We start from the raw sequence: 23,798 nt of genomic DNA, 5'->3' as shown, positions 1-23,798 counted from the left end.
TTGGATTTGCCTTCTCCAGTTTGTATCTTAGCTTCATGGCATAGCAACTGTATTTAATACTCAGAAATAGCATCTGTATGGCACTTTACAGTGTGCAGAGAACTCTCTTGTCAACTGCAGCTGAGAAGCATAAATGGCAGCGTGACAAGTTTGGGGCTGAGATGTTCAGAGGAACCATGTTATTTGGCAGCATCAGAGGAGTGGGCCTGCAGGCTGGAAGCTGGGCATTGGAGCAACCTGAGCCCAACTGTGTGGAGTCTGGTGTGGGATGGGGATAGCAGGAGAACCAGTGGCCAGAGGTGGATCCAAGCTGAGAATAGGGATGTAGGTACCAAGAGGATTTCCATATAGGAGATTGGGGGTTTAGAGGTCAAACATCAGGATGGAATATTGTCAAAACAAGATCATGACAAGGATCTGAAAGGGAGGTGGAGATCACCATAGATAACCAGATGGCAAGGAGGGCCACACTTGAGAAGGGAGGAGCTGGGGTCAGCGTAGAAAAGCCAGGAAATCCAGCATGGTTGCCAAGTCCTGTACCTCTGAGTGCACCCCACCAGCCACCCAGCACTCCCCCACACACACTCCCCATCACCTGGCTCTGAGTCACTCTGTTGGTGCTTTCTTCTCTCCACCCTCCCCCACAACTCCATACCTTTCTCCAGGCCCCCATCGCTCTGTGGGCCCATTTGGACAGGCCCCCTCCAGTCAGCATTTTCTTTTAGATTAATTTCCTTCCCTTTGACGGGCTCCCTACACCCATATGTGCAATGAAGAGGCACTTGGGCAGGAGTCCCAGCTCTTTGGGATGTAGACAGGCTGGACTGACCCATCTCTGCTTGGAGGAAAGAGCAAAGATGAACCAGAATGTCGTCATTTGGTAGGGGGTTGAGGGTGGGCAGAGAAGGTTCAGACAAGACTCTTTATGGGTCCCGGGGTCCAGATTCAAGGTCCCTCACTTGAGTGCCCTCCTCATGGGCTGTCCCCACATCTCTCCTTAAAGGTGCCATTTTCAGCTTGACATTTTCACTACAGGAAGAATCCTTTTTTGTCCACATCAGCTGTGTGCTGTGTGGAAATGTAGTTGGCAGTATCTCCTCTCCCAGTGAGGCGTATAAGGAATATTTAATAAGGTGCCCCTCTACCCCCTGAAGTTTTCTTTCCAAATCGTTCTACATCTCTGATGCAATGTGCTTTAGTTTTTTTCTCCCAGCCTAAATATACCTCAGTGTATTCAATGAAAGTAGTGTGAAAGTTATTAGTTACTCAGTCATGTCTGACTCTTTGTAGCCCCATTGACTGTAGCCTGCCAGACTCCTCTGTCCATGGAATTCTCCAGGCAAGAATACTGGAGTGGGTAGACATTCCCTTCTCCAAGGGATCTACCTGACCCAGGAATCAGACCTGGGGTTTCCTGCATTGCATGCAGAGTCTTTACTGTTTGAGCCAAAAACCATGTCCGTATGTGCTGTGCTTAGTGGCTCAGTCGTGCCTGACTCTTTGCGACACCATGGACTGTAGCCCACCAGGCTCCTCTGTCCATGGGGATTCTCCAAGCAAGAATAGTGGAGTGGATTGCCATGCTCCCCTCCAGGGGATATTCCTGACCCAGGGATCGAACCCAGGTCTCCCACATTACAGGAAGATTCTTTACTTATCTGAGCCACCAGGGAAACCCCATATAGATTGGGGCAAAATATGATATTGTTAAATCATCAAGAATTTTATTTAAACCTGTAATAAAATCAAGAATATTTACATGTTACAAGTGTTGGAAAACACAAATTCGTGTTTTATACTTTGGGTTTTCATAAGCACAGCACGCTTGTATCATTGTTTAGATTTTGTGTTGATTGGTGGAAAGGTGGTTTCTTTCCTTGCAGTGCTAGAGAGAGAATTTATAGGGAAGTCCAGTGTAGCTATTTTCTGAGAGTTGACATTTGAAGTTGAGTTTCTAGATTGCAGCAGAAATCAGCCTGTGTTTGTGTGTGATCAGAGGTTACTCTGTGTGGGACAGCTGGACTCCTCAGCTCTGCCTGCACTGGAGAGGGAACAGCTGGTGTCCTCAGGCCCCAAGACAGCCCGGAGTGGAGAATACAAGGAAACAGAAGGCACTTCCCGGAAAACCTGGGCACAGAAGCTGGAAGGCTGACCCCTGAGGGCTGTGGCCAGCAATCAAAATGACTACTCGAAGAGCCCAGAAAAGACCCCCTTGATCCAGGATGGCATTGAGTCTGGTGGCTGGGGCCTAGAGGAAAGTTTGCCAGCAGAGGAAGAACAAACGAAAACTGGGCCAAGTGATTGCATTGCAGTTTAGGGTCGTCGGTCAAGGTTGGGCAGTATTCCAGCCTAGAATTAGAGATACAAGGGACAAGAAATACCTTCCAGGGAAGGGGCAGGCGAGGACAAGCAGGCTGCGGACTTCACCGAGGGGCGGACTTGAGTCCCAGCGAAGGAGTGAACACGTACGAAGTCAGGGTCAAAGCCCAGCAACGGGACCAAGCACACCCGGTGGGATTCTGGGGAGGCTGTGACTCTGTAGCCCTTTCCACCTCCTCACCCCTCCGCCCCACAGGCTACATACCTAGACACCCAGGGGCCGCCCCGAATTTCCCAGCTGGTAGGGACAGGGCTTCCGCTTCAGTAACCATCCGCGGGAGAGGCAGAGGCCGCTGGACCTACAAACTGGGGGCGGAGCCTGTAACTGAGCTGAGTTGGGGGAGGCTGATGTTGACAGAATAAAGGCACCAAGTGTGTCCGCTCGGGAGTGTCCGACTCTGTGGCCCCAGGGACTGTAGCCCGGCAGATTCCTCTGTCCATGGCATTTTCCAGACAAGAACAGTGGAGTGGGTAGCCATTCCCTGCTCCAGGAGATCTTCCAGACCCAGGGGTCGAACCCAGGTCTCCCGCATTGCAGGCAGATTCTTTACCATCTGAGTCACCAGGGATGCCCCCAAATGCCCTGAGAGTAATCATCTAGAGTTTCAACTCTGATTTCTTGTCATTTCTTGGAAACTTTTAATTTTATTATTATTTTAAATATACTCAGAATAATATGAAGTATTCCCCTAAGCCTTTTGTTTCAATTCTGCCAATTATTTACATTTTGCCCCATTTGCTTTATCATTCTTTGCCTCTTTACTTTTTTCTGAATCATTTGTAAGTTGAGACATTGTACTCCCTTTATTCCTAAATATTTCAGGGTATGTTCCAGTAGAACAAGGACATTTTCTTATATAACCCATAACACTGTTATCAAAATCAGTAAATCTGGTTCCTTTTAACACTAATAATATTCAGCCACCATCCATAATGTTTTATAATTTCTGTTCTATTATTTTAAACTGTCAGAGATTGAAATTTAATTAAATTTCTTTTTTTCTTCTGACAGTCTTGGGGGAGAGAGCACAGGCAATGTTTTTTCTTCAAATGTATGACATGGGAAGCCTTTGCCAAATTTACAAAAAAATGCAGTTGGCAGTCAATGGAGTTACAACATAATGACACCAATTAGATAAAGCCATCAGAAAGATCAAAGACATTTTCTGAGTGATATGCTTGCATATTTGTTGGCCTTGGAATTAAATTTTTACAGTTCTATCTCATTGTCAAGAATACAACTGAAATCACCATGTGATAAGATCTGTGTATATGATCTTTATCTTTTTGCCTGAAGCTCAGAGAAGATCTGTTGCCAATGCAGACTCAATTTATTTTCCAGATTTCCCCCAATTGGGCTAAATGGGAGTGTAGCCAAAAAAAATAAGGTGTCTAACAAGAAAGCAATAATAGTAAAATGTGTTCTGATAGCAAAAGCTATCCAAAATATAGTATTGGAGAGGGAAAAAAAGGACTAACTGTAATGTACCATATGATCCACAGAAGAAGTGAGTGTCAGCAGTGGTTAACTCAGCGGTAGCGGGGTAGGTCGGAGAAGGCAATGGCACCCTACTCCAGTACTCTTGCCTGGAAAATCCCATGGACGGAGGAGCCTGGTAGGCTGCAGTCCATGGGATCGCGAAGAGTGGGACACGACTGAGCGACTTCACTTTCACTTCTCACTTTCATGCATTGGAGAAGGAAATGGCAACCCACTCCAGCATTCTTGCCTGGAGAATCCCAGGGACAGGGGAGCCTGGTGGGCTGCCGTCTATGGGGTGGCACAGAGTCGGGCACGACTGAAGCGACTTAGCAGCAGCAGCAGCTGGGTAGGTCTGTAGGTGGAGGGGAGTGAAAGGGGAGAATCATTTTTTTCATTTTACAAACTATGTAGTTTAAATTTTTTAGCACGGGCTTCCCTGGTGGCTCAGAGGTTAAAGCGTCTGCCCAAAATGTGGGAGACCTGGGTTTGATCCCTGGGTCGGGCAGATCCCCTGGAGAGGGAAATGGCAACCCACTCCAGTGTTCTTGCCTGGAGAATCCCATGGACGGAGGAGCCTGATGGGCTACAGCCCATGGGGTCGTAAAGAGTCGGACACGACTGAGTGACTTCACTTCACTTCACTTCACTTTGTAAATTTTATAGTAATAACAATTTTTATACTAGAGAGGAAGAGTGGGAGATAGAGATGGTAGTTAGAACGAAATCAAAAGGCAAACTTATTTAAAAATGTGGTTTAGAAAGCAACAGCAATAGGCAGAAATATGAAAAAAAAAATGTTGGATATATAAAATGAATCATTTTCTACCATCATCTATTTATATATGGCTGCCAGTTTTTTCCAGCTAGATTCATACATGGGTCTCTTAAAACTAAATTTTCACTAACGAGTGCATTTTGGTGCTAATTCTGGTAGAGCAGACTGGCTGCTCTATCCCACTGTATGTTCTTTTAAATAACAAAATTGATTAGTATTTAGAGATTTTTGATGAGTTGAGTTTAGGTCTTGTTTTATCAGCATCAACTGATCTTCATGCTTCTCCTGTCCCTTCTTTAAAAGCAAAAAGTTCAGGACGATCTAACATGGAGAGATGACAGGAACTAGGAACCACTCAAGGGATTCGAGGGGTACAGTATTCCATAAGAGACAGAAGCTTCCAGAACTACCAGGGCTGTATTACCATGATTCCCCAGATATAGGCAGTCAGAGTGTGTTGGATTAACAAGGATGTCTCAAGGTTGTGTACTACAACTTGGAGCAGAATAGAAATGTTACCTGTGAAGGGAGATGGAGAAAGTAAGGCACCGTGTGAGCAGAACGTTGCAGGAGTTAGGAGTAAGTTCAAATACAAAGGCTCCGAAGGTCTAGCGTATGTGAAGCTGGGAAGTGGCCGACTCCAGGCTGTGGAGCTCCGTCAACATCCGAAAGAGGAAAAAGGCACTGCTGTTGTCCATTCGTGAATGCGGCAAAAGCTGGAATCCTGTATGCCCCCTGGGCTTTCAGGGTAGGATTGGGATTAAGGAGATAGGACAGCTGGGAAGCTGGTGGATGCTTCAAGAGGAAATAAGCACAGAAATGCATAGTACCTGTGACCCAGTGGTTTCAAGTTTTGAGGGACAAAGTCAAAAACTAAAGAAGTGCCGCTCAATTGGGAAGTTAGGTATCTGTTTGGGCCAGGAAAAGTCCTCCTACCCCACTGTCTTAGTCTGTTCGGGCTGCAATAGCAAAATGGCACAGACGGGGTGGCTTTTAAACAACAGAAAATTATTCTTCCCAGTTGTGGAGGCTGGCAGTCTGAGGTCAGGGTGCCAGCCCTCTGCTGAGGGCCCTCTCGGGATGCACACTCCTCCTTGTGTCCCCATCTGGCGGGAGGGGCTAGGGAGCTCTCAGAAGAGCGCTGATCCTTCATTCTCACACTTAAACACCTCCCACAGGTCCTACCTCCTAACAGCATTACGTTAGGTGTTAGAATTTCAACATATGAATTTGAGGGGACGCATCCAGACCATAGCACCTTCTGAATCACTCCTCACCATCCGCCTCCTGCTCTGCCTGCTGCCCTTTATAAAGTACACTGTAGAGCAAGAAAGCAAACCAAAATGTTGGTAGCTTCTTCTGTGTTCTTATGACAGTCTCAGGCTATTACTTTCTGTGAAATGATCCTTTATTTTAGGTTTTTAAATTACTGATGCATCCTAATTCTGTGTCAACATTAAACACTTACTTAAACAGGAAATTTGCCTGTTCCCATGATATGTTTTACAATATTCTTGTTAGTTTCATAAGCACTGGGCTTGATCATTTTAATTAAGAATGACTATATATCCATCACTTTGAAGACAAATATGGTTAAATAAAATGTCAATCAGTAGGTTTTTCTATAAACAAGGAGGCAGCAGCTATGTAGAGACAGTGCTCATAATCTCATTTATACAGTAGATGGACTGTGGTAAGTTCGGGCTTAGCAAAAAGAGAGGTGAGGAGGATTTCCTGTGCAGTAACAGCTCCAGCAGAGAAGGCAATGGCACCCCAGTCCAGTACTCTCGCCTGGAAAATCCCATGGACGGAGGAGCCCTGGTAGGCTGTGGTCCATGGGGTTGCTAAGAGTCGGGCACGACTGAGCGACTTCACTTTCACTTTCCACTTTCATGCATTGGAGAAAGAAATGGCAACCCACTCCAGTGTTCTTGCCTGGAGAATCCCAGGGACAAAGGAGTCTAGTGGGGTGCCGTTTATGGGGTCGCACAGAGTCGGACACGACTGAAGCGACTTAGCAGTAGCAGCAGCAGTAACAGCTCCAGAGCCATTATTTTATGACTAAATTAAGTAGTATTGACCTACTGTGTGTATCTGCATCTCAGTTTGAATGTTTCTAAGAGAAGCTCATGGCTAACTCAAAGTTGAGTGGCTAACTGAATCACATGGCTAACTAAATCATACTCAAAGATGCAGGGTGTGCACTAACTTAGAATTATTAATATAATCATTCCAGTGAGCCCCCTGAAATCCCCCAATCTTTTAGTCATATTAAAAGTGCACGTGTGTTGAGCATGCCTCAACAAGAAATCTGAGTCTTTATTATCAGTAAGTCTAAGTGGTTGGAGATTGTTTGGCCTTGAGGAACAAAGCGTCTTTACCACCCTCTGTCCACGTTCCTCTGTCTTCCTTTTCCCCCAGACTCAGGCCCCTTTGAGGGGCCATATACAGGCCTGTCCTCCCTTTAAGGGCTTAATGCCTTTCTTGTTTTCCCATCAAAACCGTTCTCCACACAGCAGCCAGAATGATCTTTTAAAAACACATACCTGCCCTTGTCACTTCTCCACTTAAACTGCTTCCAGTTGTATGAGGATAATGTTCCAAACCTCCATCATGGCCTCCCAGCCTCGCCGTTTGGCCCGAGCACTGCTCTATCCACAGCGACTTCCCCTCTCTTGCCAGACACACTTCTCTGTCTCCGCAGCACCCCTGTTCCCTCTACCTGGAAGGCCCCCTGGTTCTGACCTCCAAGCCTCCTCAGTCTCATATTCCATGTCCTTGCCCGGAGCCCCATGTCTGAACTTGCCCCACGCTCCACCACCCAGCCACATTTTCAGTGTATTTTTTTCCTTCTAGCTCCTGCACTGAGATGACTGTATGATCAGATGAGAATGGCTGTCCCCTCACTAGATGCAAAGCCCATGAGGACCCCTCTATGAGGACCCCACTGTGCCTCTCTTGTCCCCTTGACTAAGTGAATGCATTTTCCCTTCCTTTCCTTCAGGGCTAATCTGACTTCATCTCTGTGATTGAGCGAGGGCTGCCTAACTGTATTCTTTGCAGCCCTGATCTCACCTGAGAGTACTTGAGGGTCCCTCCACCTTTTGGTTGGGATCTCTGCACCTTCACAGGCCAGTAGGAGAGAGAATTTCAAACAGATTTTGGAGGGAGACTGTATTTGCTCACTTGCAGTGTCATCTTACTCAGGCTTTACTCTAGGATTCCTAAGTGATTCAGGTTTGGAAAACTTCCTCCATTAGAGCTATTGTTGTCATTATCACCTCCAAACTATAGCTCTTGCAGGCTGCTTATGAATTTAAAATGGCCATGAGTTGGCAAGCAGAATTTTGCCTCCGTTTAGAAATAGGTGTACTAGAGCCAAAGGATGAATTAAACATCATTGAAGAAGAGGCGATGAAAGTTCTTTGTGCCCTGTGGGGTCAATGCCATAGAAATCAAGAAACAAGGAAACAAAAGAAGTTGGCATAAGAGGTGACCTGGTCCAGCCAGTGACCTGCTGTGAGAGCAGCAGTCCATACGGCTCTAAAAGGGTAAACGGGGAATTCTCCTGGGAGATTTCCCTTTACAACCGCTTTCTGTTTCCCCCCTCTCATCTGTGCTTCACACATTTAAACATTCTCCAGACTCTGGGACTTTAGAGCAGTGTGCTATGTCCATTTCCCCACCATATCTTACATAGCATATGGAAGTTGTAAAGAAATAATCATTGCCAAGAAACAGACAAAAAGTGGGGAGCCTAAATTTTATATCCCTGTTCCAAGTTATTCTACCACATACTCAGGGCGTTTTCAGAGAAAGTCCAGGTGACCTGTTTGTCATTACATTTCATGAACTCAGCCTTAATACTTTGGGGGAGCCTAGTACAGATGTAATGACTGGTACATGATGGCAGGACATATCCCCACACCACCGATGCAGTGCCCTCTATTCTTCCCCAACCCTGGACACTGCCCACCACGGGCTGTCAGGAGCGTGTCCCTGTTCTGAGCACACGCGCATCCCTCCTACCCTCAGGTGTTTATAGCCGGGCCTGTCCATAGTCCTCATGACTTCCTGTTTGTTATGTTTTTCTAGTGCTGATATCCCAACCTATGGACGGTATTTATGCTTTTCCTACAACTTGATGATCTCCTAGATAGATGGAGTTGGTGGCGAAAGGGGACAGTTGCTGGGAAGGCCTGTATTGGAAGCCGAGGTCTCTGCCTGGCTGCTGGGAATGTGGTGACCGTGGCACACCGGCAGCCTAGATGCCTTGGCAGCGGGCAGCAGCTCAGAGAACATCTAGGAAAGGCCTCAGTGTGTTAGGAAGGTCTCGACCTCCAGGGTGGGGAGTTCCGCCCTACAGGGATCCCTTCTTCTCTTGTCACAGAGGATTCAGCCAGGGTTCAAGCTGCCTGCCTTCCTTTATTCTCTGTGAGTCCGGTTTGGCAAATTTTTAAGTTTTTTTTTTTTTTTTTTTAACATGAACCATTTTTAAAGGCTTTATAGAATTTGTGACAATATTGCTTCTGTTTTATGTTTTTTTTCTTTTGGCCACGAGGTCTGTAGGATCTTAACTCCCTGACCTGGGTTGCAACCTGCACCCCTTGCATTGGAAGGTGAAGTCTTAACCACTGATCTCCAGGGAGATCCCCTGCTTGGCAAATTGAGACTGACCTTTAGAATGTGACGTATCTCTACTATGCCTGCTCCTCCAGCACATGCCACCCGACTTTTGTATCTGGCTGCTGGGCTACAGCTGGGCCATGTGGAGCCACTGTGTGGAGAAGTGTTCCCTGTTTGGGGATGGAGCAGCCCAGGCTGGGGCTCCAGACTCTGGAGCAGAGTTGGGTGACCCCCAGCCGCCCTTGGCCTGGTGGCTGCTCTGACAGCCTTCCAGCCAGCGTAGCTCAGTGGCCTTGACGGGATAGTGAAGGAGCTGAGAGATGGACCAGGTTTTAACTTTCCTAAGACTGTCATACTTTGTCTTTTCTCAGCTTTCTCAGAAAACATTAAGATAGCCAGTGGCACATCTCTCCCCTCCATCTAGGACAGCCTTCTAGCCTCTCTAGCCTGAGAACTTCTTCCATGCACTGACTTTGCCTTATAAACTGGCCAATTGTAATTTAGAGAATTTTTTTTAAAGATTTGGTAAACCAAAAACTGTTCTGATGGCTATAAGGTTTCACTGATTTTTGTTCAGTTATTTCTGGGTTTACTCTCTTGTGCTCTTCCTTTCTCCTGGGACTAATTTACCATGTGGGTATGAAAACAGGCTGCTGCTGCTGCTAAGTCATTTCAGTCGTGTCCGACTCTGTGCGACCCCATAGACAGCAGCCCATTAGGTTCCTCTGTCCCTGGGATTCTCCAGGCAAGAACACTGGAGTGGGTTGCCATTTCCTTCTCCAATGCGTGAAAGTAAAAAGTGAAAGTGAAGTCGCTCAGTCGTGTCTGACTCTTAGTAACCCCATGGACTGCAGCCTACCAGGCTCCTCCGTCCATGGATTTTCCAGGCTAGAGTACTGGAGTGGGGTGTCATTGTCTTCTCCAATGAAAATAGGCAGTATATAGTAAAACGACTTAAGAACATCTACTCTTTAAGATGTTGTTTTTACAACTCCTTTTAGTAGACAGGTCAGTGGATGTATTGTGGGTCTTTATGTTGTGTGTGTATCAGCGGCCTCAGTAATAAGAAGTCACCCACAGAGTATTTTTCCCTAAAGCTGGAGACTCTGTCTGGGATATATCATCAAATATATTGGGATTTGTTTGATCAATTCTTGATTGTTGTTTTTTCTTCTCCTCTTCCTCATCATTATCATTATTATTTTTATTATCATCAGCAATCATTTAGTAAGTCCCTAATATATGCTGGGCACTTCTTTAGAGTTTTTTTCTCATCCCCCCACTGGCCCTGAAAGATAGATGATATTATCCCAAGTTCCTTACCCAGGAAACTGAGGTAACTTACTTAAGTTCACATAGGTAGCATGTGGCAGAATCAGAATTGCCTCCACTCTTGTGTGATTCCAGCATCTGCATGCTTTCCATTACATTAGAGGCACTTGAGTTTTTCCACTGAAGTTCTCTGAATGCAGAGGAAATCAATACATAATGCCCGGGGTCTAGACCCTTTGTAGCTAGAAGCAGCCAGCAGCAAGCTCAAATTTCTTTGAAGTTGCATGCTTTAATCTTTAAAATGTATGCAAATTTAGTTTTCTGCTCCATAATATAAAAGTATAAAAGTAGTCCTTTCAACTACTTGACATAGAATAAAATTTAAGCTCTAGGGAGAGCTTCTGTTAACCCCTGTCACACCTCCTCTTGTCCTGCTGGGTGCTACACTGGGGGTTTGTACACCTCACTTGGAGAAGGTCAGCATTGCACTATGATGCATCTTAGTTAAATTCTTAGTTCTTCCGATTCTGTTGGTAACTTGTCATTTGGCCAGTCTACAACCATAGATGTCTAACCCTTTTTTTTTCTTTTTTTAAATTTGGAGTATAGTTGATTTACAATGTTGTATTAGTTTATGCTGTGCAGAAAAGTGAATCCATTATACGTATACATATATCCACTCTTTTAAAAATTCTTATCCCATGTAGCCCATTACAGAGTATTGAGTAGCATTCCCTGAGCTCTACAGTAAGTCCTTATTAGTGATCTATTTTATGTATAGTGGTACGTATGTGTCAGTCCCAAATCTCCCAATTTATTCCTCTCCCCCCCCAGCACTTCATAGGCAAATCCTAATTTGGTCTTTGCTGATTTCTTCATGGAAGAAGAAATGCCTTCTCTGAATAGCATCTTTCTGGCTGGGAGTTTAAAGATTATTTACTCTTGTTGTTTGTAGACTTTTAGTTTTCAGAAGCAAAAGTCATCTTTCAAATGAAATTACTCTTGGAACTCTAAATTCTATATCAGCTAAAAGTGAAGATACTCAAGTTGCCATAGGAGCTGAAGGCTCTGCTTATGTGTTACCTTGCCTGAGGGTCCTCTAGGAGCTCCGGGTTCTGCAGAAATAGGTTTTAAACCCCATTTCACCTATGCTTCACCCTCCACCTCTGGCAGTCACCAGTCTATTCTCTGTATCTATGAGTTTGGATTTTTTATATTCATTTATTTTGGATATTAACCCCTTATCAGATATATGATTTGTAAATATTTTCTGCCATTTAATACCTTGCCTTTTCATTTGTTGATTGTTTCCTTTGCTGTGCAAATACTTTTCAGTTTAATGTAGTCCCACTTACTGATTTTTGGTCTGGTTGCCTTTGCATTTGGTGTTTTAAAAAAAAAAAAAAACTGTTGCCAAGACCAATGTCAAGGAGCCTACAGCCTATGATTTCTTCCAGGGGTTTTATGGCTTCAGGTCTTTGAGACTTTCATCCACTTTGAGTTAATTTTTGTGTAAGATTGTGGTCCAGTTGATGAAAGTGAAAGAAAAGAGTGAAAAAGTTGGCTTAAAGCTCAACATTCAGAAAACTAAGATTATGGCATCTGGTCCCATCACTTCATGACAAATAGATGGGGAAACAATGGAAACAGTAGCTGACTTTATTTTTCTGGGCTCCAAAATCACTGTAGATGGTGATTGCAGCCATGAAATTAAAAGATACTTACTCCTTGGAAGGAAAGTTATGGCCAACCTAGACAGCATACTGAAAAGCAGAGACATTCCTTTGTCAACAAAGGTCCTTCTAGACAAGGCTACGGTTTTTCCACTGGTCACGTATGGATGTGAGAGTTGGACTACAAAGAAAGCTGAGTGCCGAAGAATTGATGCTTTTGAACTGTGGTGTTGGAGAAGACTCTTGAGAGTCCCTTGGCCTGCAAGGAGATCCAACCAGTCCATGCTAAAGGAAATCAGTCCTGAATATTCATTGGTAGAACTGATGCTGAAGCTGAAACTTCAATACTTTGGCCACCTGATGCGAAGAGCTGACTCATTTGAAAAGACCCTGATGCTGGGAAAGATTGAAGGCAGGAGGAGAAGGGGACGACAGAGGATGAGATGATTGGATGGCATCACCAACTCAATGGAGATAGGTTTGGGTGGACTCCAGGAGTTAGTGATGGACAGGGAGGCCTGGCGTGCTGCTGTTCATGGGGTCGCAAAGAGTCGGACATGACTGAGCATTCTTTTGCAAGTGGCTGTCCAGTTTGCCCAACACCTCACATTTATTGAGGAGTCTGTCCTTTCCCCACTGTATATTCTTGGCTCCTTTTTTGTAAATTAAGTGGCCATGTATGTAGGCCTGGGTTTATTTTGGGGCAGTCTTTTCCGTTCCATTCATCTATGTATCTAATAAGTTATTTATAAATTCAATTCAGCAATGACATATATAAAGCAATTAGACATTTGAACCTGACTGAATATTATGGAGATATTACATTTCTTAGTTGAGATAATGGTATTATGGTTTTGTTTTGGGGGAAAAAAAGAATCCTTACCTTTTAGAGATTTCTATTGAAATATATGTGGATTAAATGATATGATATCTGGAATTGCTTCAAAATAACTCTGGAAGGGGCAAGTGGATCGGATTGTAGATGAAATAACATTAGTCATGAGTTAACAGTTATTGAGGCTGTATGTTAAGTATGTGGTGTGATACTCTATTTTTATATATGTATGAAAATTTCCATTCACATTCCAAAAGCCAACAGATATATATTAATTTTCTATTATGTGCAAGACAGAGTACCCTGTACTGAGTACAACAGTACTGCTGTCCTTAGGAGATTGATGCTTTCGAAGTGCAAAGGGCCCTGCCCATTCTCTGCAGGGAGCCCAGTGTCGAGGGCACAGTGAGGGCACAGTGGGTGCTCAGTGCATCTACATGCTGAAACGCAGCCCGTACTCTGCTCCCTGAATGGCTGCTCTGTCTTCCCTTCCCAGGAGTGACTGCTCTGGTATCACGCTCCATGAGCAAACCCTAGACCCCATGCTATGGAGCTGAAGGGAGGCAAAGTCCTGTTCACTTAGGAGTCAGGAATGTGCTTCCGTGGAGTTCATGGAACTTGATTTTGAGGTGCCCAAGACAAATGCATTCGCTGCATCCAAAACAGCATTTCTAAGCCAAGCAAAATTGCTCCTTTAATTTAACATGAATTATTTCTTTCAGGAGCCTGTTAATGGAGTTGCTAACAGTGAGAGGAATACCTCAAAAGACTGTGCGGGGTCATAGAACCTTCTTAGAACATAACCTAGCCCCCATCTGCTCTCTCTGAGCCTGTTTTTTCAGAGTCCAGCATAATATTATGCACAGAAGTGTGCTTTGCCCGGTGCTTTCTCATGAGGAAGAAGAGTAGATGGTATCATAAGAAAAAGGAAAAGCAGAATGAAGAAATTATCAAAGGGAAATGTCAGGAATTCAGGGTGATTGATTGGTCCCATGGGTATGTTTGAGTGATTAGTTAACTCAGAGGCAGAGAGAAATCATGATTTTGAATGTCTGCATGCAGGTGTTAGTATAGTTGCCTCAGAAGGAGAAGAAAAAAGGATTAAAAAAAAAAAAGCTAGTCACATCTTGACTAGAAGAAGGCTCTTTTGAGAGCTCATCAATGTTACATTACAAACACCATTCAAATCTACCAAATGGGCCAGATGGCTGCTCAAATACTGCATGCTGCCAGCTGCCCATTGCTACAGATGAAGTCTTTTCTGCTGACGTTTGTGTAACCCACAAGCACATTATGAAGTGTTGATTCTTTTGATGCTGTTTAACATTTATGTGCCATCATAATTATAAACCATAAATATACATGACACCACGCAACAAATAAAATTGCCCAGCTTTCATTCTGCAAGGGGAGGAGGCTGTATTTATTACCTGAGAAGAGAGAATGTCTCACACTCATATTCCATTCTTCATAAATGTCACTTCTGTCTCACTGGGAGCTTGATCTGCTTGCTGTATGCTCACCAAGCCTTATTCCTTCAAAACAGCACAGACTCCCGGCGCTAATATGTATCACTGAGCCTCAGGTTTTAAAGCACGTCTGGACCAAAAGTCAGAGGGAGAAAATTCAGAAGGATCTAAATAGTTCTAAATGAAGCCAAACTATTCTATTTGACAACATCCCACAGGTTCTTTGGAGGTCACATAACGGGCAGGTGTACAGTGTAAAAGGAAGCTGGCAAATAGTAATGAATCAGCTTCTTTCACATCAGACACTTTCCAGAGATGCATTTCTTTTTGCTTTGAAAGACGGCCGATTGAGTGCCATTCACCTGTTAGGAAGGTGGCACTTTTATTTGTATCTGCATCTATAAAAACCAAATGTCTTTTTCCTCCACAAAAACCTGAGCACGTGTTTGAGAGAATGAGAAGCCAGGCAGGAGGTGGAGGGGAGGGCAAAAGCCCACACTGTTTGGTTAATCAATCACAAACCGTGAAGGAGTGGGTTGCAGTAGAAACCCCTCCCGAGGCAGGGGCACTTTCAGTCTCATCCGGGAAGACCTCTTTAGAACACAGCATTTTTATTTTAGGCCACAGAGCCCAGACAGCACGCTTCATGGCTCTATAAATACAAGACTCAGATGCTTACTGACATCCAGCTTTTCTTCTTTTTAACATGTAAACACATGAATGCTCCAAGTGAGTAAATATCTGTGCACTGAGTTTACAATCTTGTCTTTCAGAAATATCGACAGTACATGGCAGGACTTCTGGCTCCTCCTTATGGTGTTATGGAAACGGGCTCTAACAATGACAGTAAGTGAAAAATGTGAACACTTGTATCTAAAAATTTGTCATGCGGTATGTGTTTTCATGTGACAAAGAAAAATCTGTCCAACACCAGCTTGACAGAATAAGTCTCCAGACTCTTTTATGGATAAACAGACCCTCCAGCCCATTCTTGGGTTATTTTAAAAAATTGTTCCTACAATATAATTATGTGGCCTTAGCTGATAGAGGGAGGTATGCTCTGGTGCTAGTTGGAACTTCAGCATGCTTTCTCAAAGGACCTTCATCTTAAAGTATGGTTTGAAGGTTCTTTTAAAATGGGATTCATGAACTGTGCTTATCTCAGTCACATGTAGACACCTGAGTGCTCCACCTCTTGCTTATTTTGATGCTCTTAAGGAAAGAAGCAGCACGAATCATTCTTTATTCTTCTTAAATCGTGCTCTCTTCAAATTCCGAGCCTTTTGTAGGAGACCGGTCTCTGGCTGCTCATAAAAGAAAGGAAGTTTTTCTCTGTGATACTCTTTCCTAATGGGTGCCCACTAGACTCAAAGTAATTTTGTGTCCTGAGTCTATCTGTTCACGCATGTTGGAAACACCTTTTTAGCACTCAGTACTATCCCTGAGAGTTGCTTGTTGAGGCTCTGGGTCCCTTGACTTGGCTCTTGTCCATGTATGTGTGATAACGCAGCAAGCCCTGGGGTTTCTGATGCTGTAGCACTTCAATGCTGACACACTGATGGATCAAGCAGTGCTTCCACTCCAAGCATCTCAGAGCCAGAGTCACCCTCATGTCTTCTTGAATACCTCCTTGAATTCCCACTCTCACTCAAACAGATCGCTCTCCACAGGTGACCCTTCTCGCTTGATCAGGATCTGAAGTGAGCTCCCTTTCCCTCTGTTTCATGTTTCTGGGCAGCCTGTGCATTCTCCTTCTCAGTTTCTTTTCTGTCCTTGGAGAGGTGGATGTTGGAGGACGGATCTTTCTTTTAGTTTCTTCTCCTGTTCTTGATTTTTCTCTTCTGGCTGATCTAGGGATGATCAGTAACCAAGTTGGAAATCCCAGTTGTGCTGTTTCCTAGCTGTGTGGCTTCTGGCAAGGCACTTAATGTCTCTGCGCCTCAGTTTCCTCATAGGATTGTTTTGGAGACTGAAAGAAGAGCACGTGTCAAATGTTTAGAAGGGTGCATGCGTGTATGCTCAGTCACCTCCAAGTCTTTGCAACCCCATGGTTTGTAGCCCACCAGGCTCCTCTATCCGTGGGATTTTCCCAGCAAGAATACAGGAGTGGGTTGCTCTTTCCTCCTCCTGGGGATCTTCCTCACCCAGGGACCAAACCCACATCTCCTGTTTCAGCAGGCAGATTTTTAACACCGCCCCACCTCGGAATCTCCATTTAGAAGGGCACTGGGCGTATAATAAGAACCCAAATGATGTGAACTACTATTTTCTCAACACCAGTGAATCTTTAACCCTTCAAAGTCTGACTTCCAACTCGAACCATCTAAATTCTCCAGTGACCAACCAATAACCAGACTCAGTCATTACTATTCTCCATTCTCTGACTGAGTAAGAGTTTCCATGTTCAGTCTCCATTCTCCCTTGGGTCCCATGCTCCACTGAATTATCCTGGTTTTCTCATGGCCACTTGTATTCTTGTCTCTTTCATGGGTACTTCTTCCCCTCATCTGGAAATTCAGTCACTACTCAAGTCCAGCCTTGGCTGTTTTTCTTTTTTTTCTCTATACTCTCCGCTCGATCATTGCATCCTTTCTTGCAACTGATACAGATCCTTCCTGAAACCAGTAGCTCCATTTGAGTCTTACAAAAGGCAGCCTAACTTTCCAAATGACTGCTGGTTTTCTTCCCACCAGGTAGTCCTGCTGGTCTCATGCACTCACAGTGTTGATAATGGAGCACATGGTGATTCCCACAAACCGTCCTTCTGCTGAAAGCCTATTTCCATTCATAACTTCACTGTCCTCCCGTACAAGGTGCTAGGCCTCCACTGTTTGGAGCCCTCTCTTCTCTCACCGCCACCCACTGAGGTTAATCACTGGTCTGTCCCTTGCTCCTTCCTCTCTGGTGCTCATACTCTTTGCTTTCTCTCCCTGCTGCAGCCGCCTGGCTGAGGGCCTCATCACCCTTGACCTGAGAGCAAAGATGGCTCAATGGCTGTGAGTCTTCATTATTTCACCCAAGGTTTACCCTACACCTGACTTACACAGAACTTCTTCAATTTACGTTTTATTATGACAAATTTCAAACATACAGGATGATACAGTTAACACCTGTATTTTCATCGCTTTGATTTAATTAATATTTAATACTTGAATGTGATTTTTATTAACTTGATAGGTATTTTCACATAATCATTTTGCCATATTTTCTTCTTCTAGTCATATATATACATTTCAGCAGACGTTTTTGAAAATGTAGACTTTTCCATGCAAAAACCACACCATTACCACGCCCAATTGCTAGGATGATTTTCCTTAATAACAGCCCCCACCGAATCCAAGTCCAAATTTCCTCAACTGAATGTCTTTGGACTTCAATCACGGACCCATGTCATTGTCTCCAGTTTCTGTATCTTAAATGTTTTTTAATTTTGAAAGTCCCTTCCTTTCCTTTTCTTGTTCATATCACTCTGTTGCTCTGAACCTTTAATGATAGTCCACTGCCCGTCATAGAAAGTGAAATTCCAAGACCGCTAATGCCTTAGCCCAACTTTCAGGTTCCTACGTGTCCTGAGATCACCTTTTCAATATTGTTTCTCTTCAGATACCCTAATTTCTATCCACTCCAATATGAGGATTTGTATAACTGCATTTGTCTTATTAAACCTCCTAGAAAGTAAGCTTCTGTTACAACCTCATTCTGTTACAACCTGTATCTCCTCATTCTGTCAAATCTAGTCTTTTCAAGTGGTTGTTGGATGGGTGGAGGGATAAATGGCTAGATGGATTCAAGATGAATTTCTGAATGCTGACCTTGGGATACCCTTACTGTTTCTGAGAGATCTGGGAAGTGATGGCAAACATGTTCATTAATACTCTCTGCTTGAGAGAACAACCCTCTCCATCCACTTGTTTTCTGTCAGAGCTTTAATGTCCTGATACTATGGTGGTCAAAGTTTAATTAGGGTGTGTTTCCTAGTAATCTATTCCTTTCTTCCCTCTCCTGCTTACTGCTGCCTATTAGGATGGGCGCTTGGTGCTTTTAATGCCAATATTTTAAGTGCTGTGTGGCTCCTTATTAAAAATATTGGGTGATTGAGTGTTAGTTGCTCAGTTCTGTCCGACTCTTTGTGACCCCATGGACTGTAGCCTGCCAGGCTCCTCTGTCCATGGATTCTCCAGGCCAGAATACTGGAATGGGTAGCTGTTCCCTTCTGCAGGGGATCTTTCCAACTCAGAGATCGAACCCAGGTCTCCCACATTGCGGGCAGATTCTTCACCATCTGAGCCAATGTTTGTAAATGAGTGAATGGATGAATGATTAACTTATTTGCTAAGAAGACTGAGACATCTCTGGAAATAGCCATTGCTGTGCTCACACCTGACTTGAAAGAAGCAAGAGTTGGCTGTGCCCAAGATAAAAATTGTGTGCTGGTGGTTTTTATGTGCAACTTGCCCCCAAGTTCAGATCCCTGAATGGTGTGAGGTGGTTTGCCTTGTAAAAATATAACAATTGCAACTTAAGAGTGTGATGTGTTTTTCTAAAATTCTGAGTGTTCTTGTGCTCAAGACAGAGGAATTAGTTGCTCACATGGTATAAAATAAGCAAGGATGACTTTTTACCTCTAGGAGAGTAAAGCATATGGTAGAAAAGCAAAATAAGCGTGATATTTTGTTGTCTGGCACATAGCCCTGCTCTGATTCATTGATTTGTTTATGTTACAGATTTTGGTAGGTGCTGCTTTTTTTCCAAGCAGCAGTATGTACATTTTTATGGAAAGACAAATTGAAAACATCAAATTTTTACTTGGTTTGATTCAGCAAGGGATTTAATTTCCATTTTCCAAGCTGATCTTCTAACTCATGTTCTTTCTCTCTTTCCTTTTCTAGGGATTCCTGACAAGGAGAACGTGAGTAACTACTCTCTTTCTCTGCCTAATTTCTAAAAACTGTCATAAGGTAAAAAAAATAATTGTGGTAACTTTATCAACAAGAGAGCTCTTTATCCATATTCAACAGAGTCATAAATATTTTTCTAATCTTATTCTGGCATCTTTGGGTGAGTCACTGTGAAATATGAAGGGGAGAAGGCCAATGGCTTTGACATGGTCGTCACATGTCCTTGATATTAAATCGTACGAAGAAAGGTTATCCTAGAGGGAGACGTTGCTAAGTGTTTCTTTCTCCCCTGATGCATACATGGCAGTAGAGCAAATCATTAGTTTAATGGCACATAGAAAATAAACTGTTTTTCCTTAATAGGAATATAAAATATGAAATTTGAGGCCAGTTGATTTTATAAATGCACCCAAATACATTAACGTTTCTCTTTGGAAGTTGAAAATAATGAATTATCTAATTGGTTAGGGCAAACAGGTAAGAGCCTAGGTGGTTTAGGATAAACCTTTTACCAAGAACCAGTGCCAAGTACTCCTTCTAAGGCTGGTAGTGGTATAGTGGCGTTGTCTTTGCATGCAAATAATAACATTAATAATATGAACTGGCATCTAAATTGAGACAACAGCATGGGAGGGTTAATGTGGAAGTGTGTAAGGATTAACCTCAAGTGGTGCTTGGTGGCTCCGGGATGTATCAACTTCCTGTGTACCTCAGTTGCTGTAGCCGGTGGCAGTGTTACAGAACTATCACCCTTTCCTATTTTTTTCCCTGCTTTTGGTCCTGTGTCTGTGGTAATTTCAGACTGTTTCTGTATTGCTTTTCAAAGGTCTGACTCTAGCTTTCTTTAGGTCTTCCTGTTTTCATAATGCTGGTTTTAAAGGGCTGGTGGGGAATTCTGACCCACTGCTGTACCACCACAAACTTGGGTTCAAGACCTAGCAATATCACTTCAAATGTTACATCAAATCCTCATTGGTTGAGTTCAGCAGAGGACTTCAGTTCCTAGTTGTGGGGCTTTGTGCAAGCCTCTTGACTTCTATAAGTATCCTTGCCTCATCTTTAAAATGTGGATGTTGGTTGTAACTATCTTAAGAGGCCATCATGAATATTAAATATGATCTGTGGCAAGAATAGAGATTCATACAGTAGAGCTCAGTAAATGTGAAGACTTTTATAATAATTATTTTATCAAGTCTTATATCATTTACTACCTATTTTTTCTCCTCTGAAAAATATCCTACCTTTTATAAAGTAATTATCCTTTTACATCTTATGGCTCTCCTTAACCTTGAAAGACATTTGGTCCTATTGAAAGCATCCATGGAGACATTTGGTCCATGCCAAAAAGACTTTGTTATTTGTCCTTTCCATAATCACTTGTCATGGACCAAATATGCTTATGTGCTTTTTTGGATATAACCAAATTTCAAGGACCTTTTGATGTGGACCAAGTGTCCAGAGGACATTTTTGATATAAACAAATGTCTCCTACCCCTTCTTAAAATACCTTTGTTCAGTAAACCTTTGTAATGATATTTTGGTATTAAAAATACATCTTTGTGTGTTGAGTAAAGCTCTAGGTTCATGGAGAGTCTAAAAAATAGCCTTTAGACTCTAAAGTGATCGAACTTGGCATCATTTTGGACATGGATATTCCAAAGCACACTGTGACAAATAATATGTGGATCATGAGCTAAATAAAGATGCTAAAAGGGCCTGGTGCCTCCCCATCAAGGAACGTTCAGTGGTGTGGAGAGCACACCCAGAATGGCCAGCCCCTAGGAGGTCTCAAATATTCTAAACTTCAAAGGGAAGCTCGGTCTCTCTTAGACACCCGGTGACCTTTAGATTGGACCTCCCTGCAGTGGATCAACAGACACAGCGTTCTAAGTAGAGAGCCTACCAGCTGTCACGTAGCTCACTTCATGACGAAAGAAGAATTTGAAGTTCACAGAAAGTCAGATACAAGGATTTTAACAGCATCTTGCCCTCAAAGATTTAAGGGGCTGGCCAGGTTATCTGCCCAGTAACTAGTCATCATACATGCTTATTTGTATTTGTTTGGGTCATTCTATGTCAAATTCTCTAGTAAAAGGAAGCATACTTTTCTCTATCAGTAAGTAGAGTGGATAGAATGTCACTGCTTGTTATTCAGAAAGCTCTCCAATGCCATCAGTCAAAATAAAGCAAATAAGATGAAAAACATTCATGAGTAGGGTTGAAGCTCTAGAAAGATAAAAGGAAGCCTAAGAGCCTTAAAGTGGTGTTAATTGAATTATTTCCTTTAAAAGAGACAAGTTGTGTTCGCATGATTTCTTTTATCCTTTACCTTCTTTACATGTGGGGCAATATTATAGACCCTTTATGTTTCTCTAATAGCAACAATATGCCTGTGGACTGAAACAAAAGCACTTAGGCTATTTTCTCAGGGTCCAAACAGACTCTTCGTATAAAGAATATATTCTCTTTTCTAGCTCCTGCTCTTGATTTTGTTAATCACCATGTTTAACTTTTAATCCAATATCAGACATCAGTAAGTGGTGTTTTTAGCTGCCTTGCCAGCTGTATTTTATTTTCAGACCCAGGCTTACCTTTCATAAAAAGAACTTTCTTTTCACAAGTTGCACTTTTCATAGAAACAAATAGGCTGACAGCTAACTTGCTGGATTCCTTTGCTTACTGCTTACTATAATTAGTGGGAACATCATTCAGCTTTAGATCACACCAGATACTGGAACCTGTAAAACAATTAATAACAGTATTAGAAAAATGACCATTGAACTAATAAAGCAAGGAAACTATTTTGGCGTGGGTGCAGTTGTTTGAGGCCTTTGGTTTTATAGATTCTTCTCTTTGATCTGTTTAAGTTTTCTTTTTGTCTGTCGCCTGTAAGTGCCATACCTGGCTGACGATGTTTAACACAGAAGATAAAAATAACCACAATGAAAAGAAAGCTTTCTAGTTGAATGTTAGGATTGCCCTTTGAAGAAATGAGCTTGTCTATACTATTTTCTGCTTAGATAGACTTTGTTGCTTATTGTGCTCCATTCTTTTGAGAGGCAACTGCTAAGGAGTTTTGTAATTTTAGAAAGTTATACATTTCTTCCTCAGTATGGAAGGAACCAGAAAATAGACTCAGGAGGATATTAAGAAAAAAATCCCATTTTCTGATTTACAAACATCTTGTTTCTAAAAGGATCATTTGAGATCTTCATGTTTTAGGCACTGACAGTGTGATTAGCAAGCTTCTTGTGAAGTATGCAAGGATACTTTCCCAATACAAAGCACTGTCAACTCAGAGCTCAAGGATTTCCCAAGGCCTGGAAGAAATGATGCCAGCAGTTAATAACAAGCAAGCCTGGGGGTCTTGCAAAACTATTTGGTAGGTCTCTTTTTAAGTAGATTACTTAAGCTTCCCAAACTTAAAAAAAGATCATGGGTTATTTATATGAAGAATACTTTTGGAAATTATTATAAAGACGTAAGCTTTTAAATGGCAAATGGTAAGGACATAGTTTATGTGCTTTGTGAAAATTCTCATTAAGGAGAGGGCAGTAGAAGAATAAATAGCAAGTAACTATTAGGGTCAATAGGTTAGCAAGTTTAGGAATTTTTAGGAACTATAATAACATCTCTACTGTTGCTTTTCTTCAAGGTTAGAGAAAGCAAATCAGAGTGTTTTCCACCAATTAAATGACAGCATCTTATTTTAGCATTATAGATTGGCTGTGATTCTAGGCCAGATGAAGAGAAAGGAAATTGTGTATTCTTATACAAACTTAAAACATATTTAAAAAAAAAAAATTTAAACTCCATAGAGAATTCCCTGGTGGTCCAGTGGTTAAGACCTCATGTTCCAATGCAGCGGTATAGGTTAGGTCCCTGTTCAGGGAACTAAGATCCCACATGCCTTACAGACAAAAATCAAAACATAAAATGAACAATATTGTAACAAATTCAATAAAGACTTTTAAAATGGTTCACATTTTTTTAAAAAATCTTTAAAAAATAAAAAAGATCTCATGTTGTTGTTATTCAGTTGCTAAGTCATGTCTGACTCTCTGTGAACCCATGGACTGCAGCACACCAGGCTTCCCTGCCGTTCACCATCTCCCGGAGCTTGCTCAAACTCATGTCCATTGAGTCGGTGATGCCATCCAACCGTCTCATCTTCAGTCCCCTTCTCCTCCTGCCTTCAGTCTTTCCCAGCATCAGGGTCTTTTCCAATGAGTCAGTTCTTCACATCAGGGGACCAAAGTATTGGAGTTTCAGCTTCAGCACCAGTCCTTCCAATGAATATTCAGGGTTGATTTTTTTTAGGATGGACTGGTTTGATCTCCTTGTTGTCCAAGACCTTTCAACTCCAGCTTTCAAACTGAATTCAAACC

At 42.8% G+C, this 23,798-nt stretch overlaps 1 protein-coding gene across 6 annotated transcripts in view; it reads left to right on the top strand.

Moving 5' to 3' along the window:
* The window catches only part of RAPGEF4 (Rap guanine nucleotide exchange factor 4), a 333,429-nt gene that overhangs the window by 165,126 nt on the left and 144,505 nt on the right, over positions 1 to 23,798 (top strand). For all 6 annotated transcript variants that reach the window (XM_070803236.1, XM_019970793.2, XM_019970802.2 and 3 more), the window contains 2 exons: positions 15,286 to 15,358; positions 19,402 to 19,421. In XM_070803236.1, coding sequence (XP_070659337.1) covers positions 15,286 to 15,358; positions 19,402 to 19,421 — 93 coding nt within the window. The remainder of the gene's footprint in view (positions 1 to 15,285; positions 15,359 to 19,401; positions 19,422 to 23,798) is intronic.

The sequence above is a fragment of the Bos indicus genome, chromosome 2, assembly GCF_029378745.1.
Source record: "Bos indicus isolate NIAB-ARS_2022 breed Sahiwal x Tharparkar chromosome 2, NIAB-ARS_B.indTharparkar_mat_pri_1.0, whole genome shotgun sequence".
Classification (NCBI taxonomy): domain Eukaryota; kingdom Metazoa; phylum Chordata; class Mammalia; order Artiodactyla; family Bovidae; genus Bos; species Bos indicus.
This window is presented reverse-complemented; position numbering and strand designations above follow the sequence as displayed.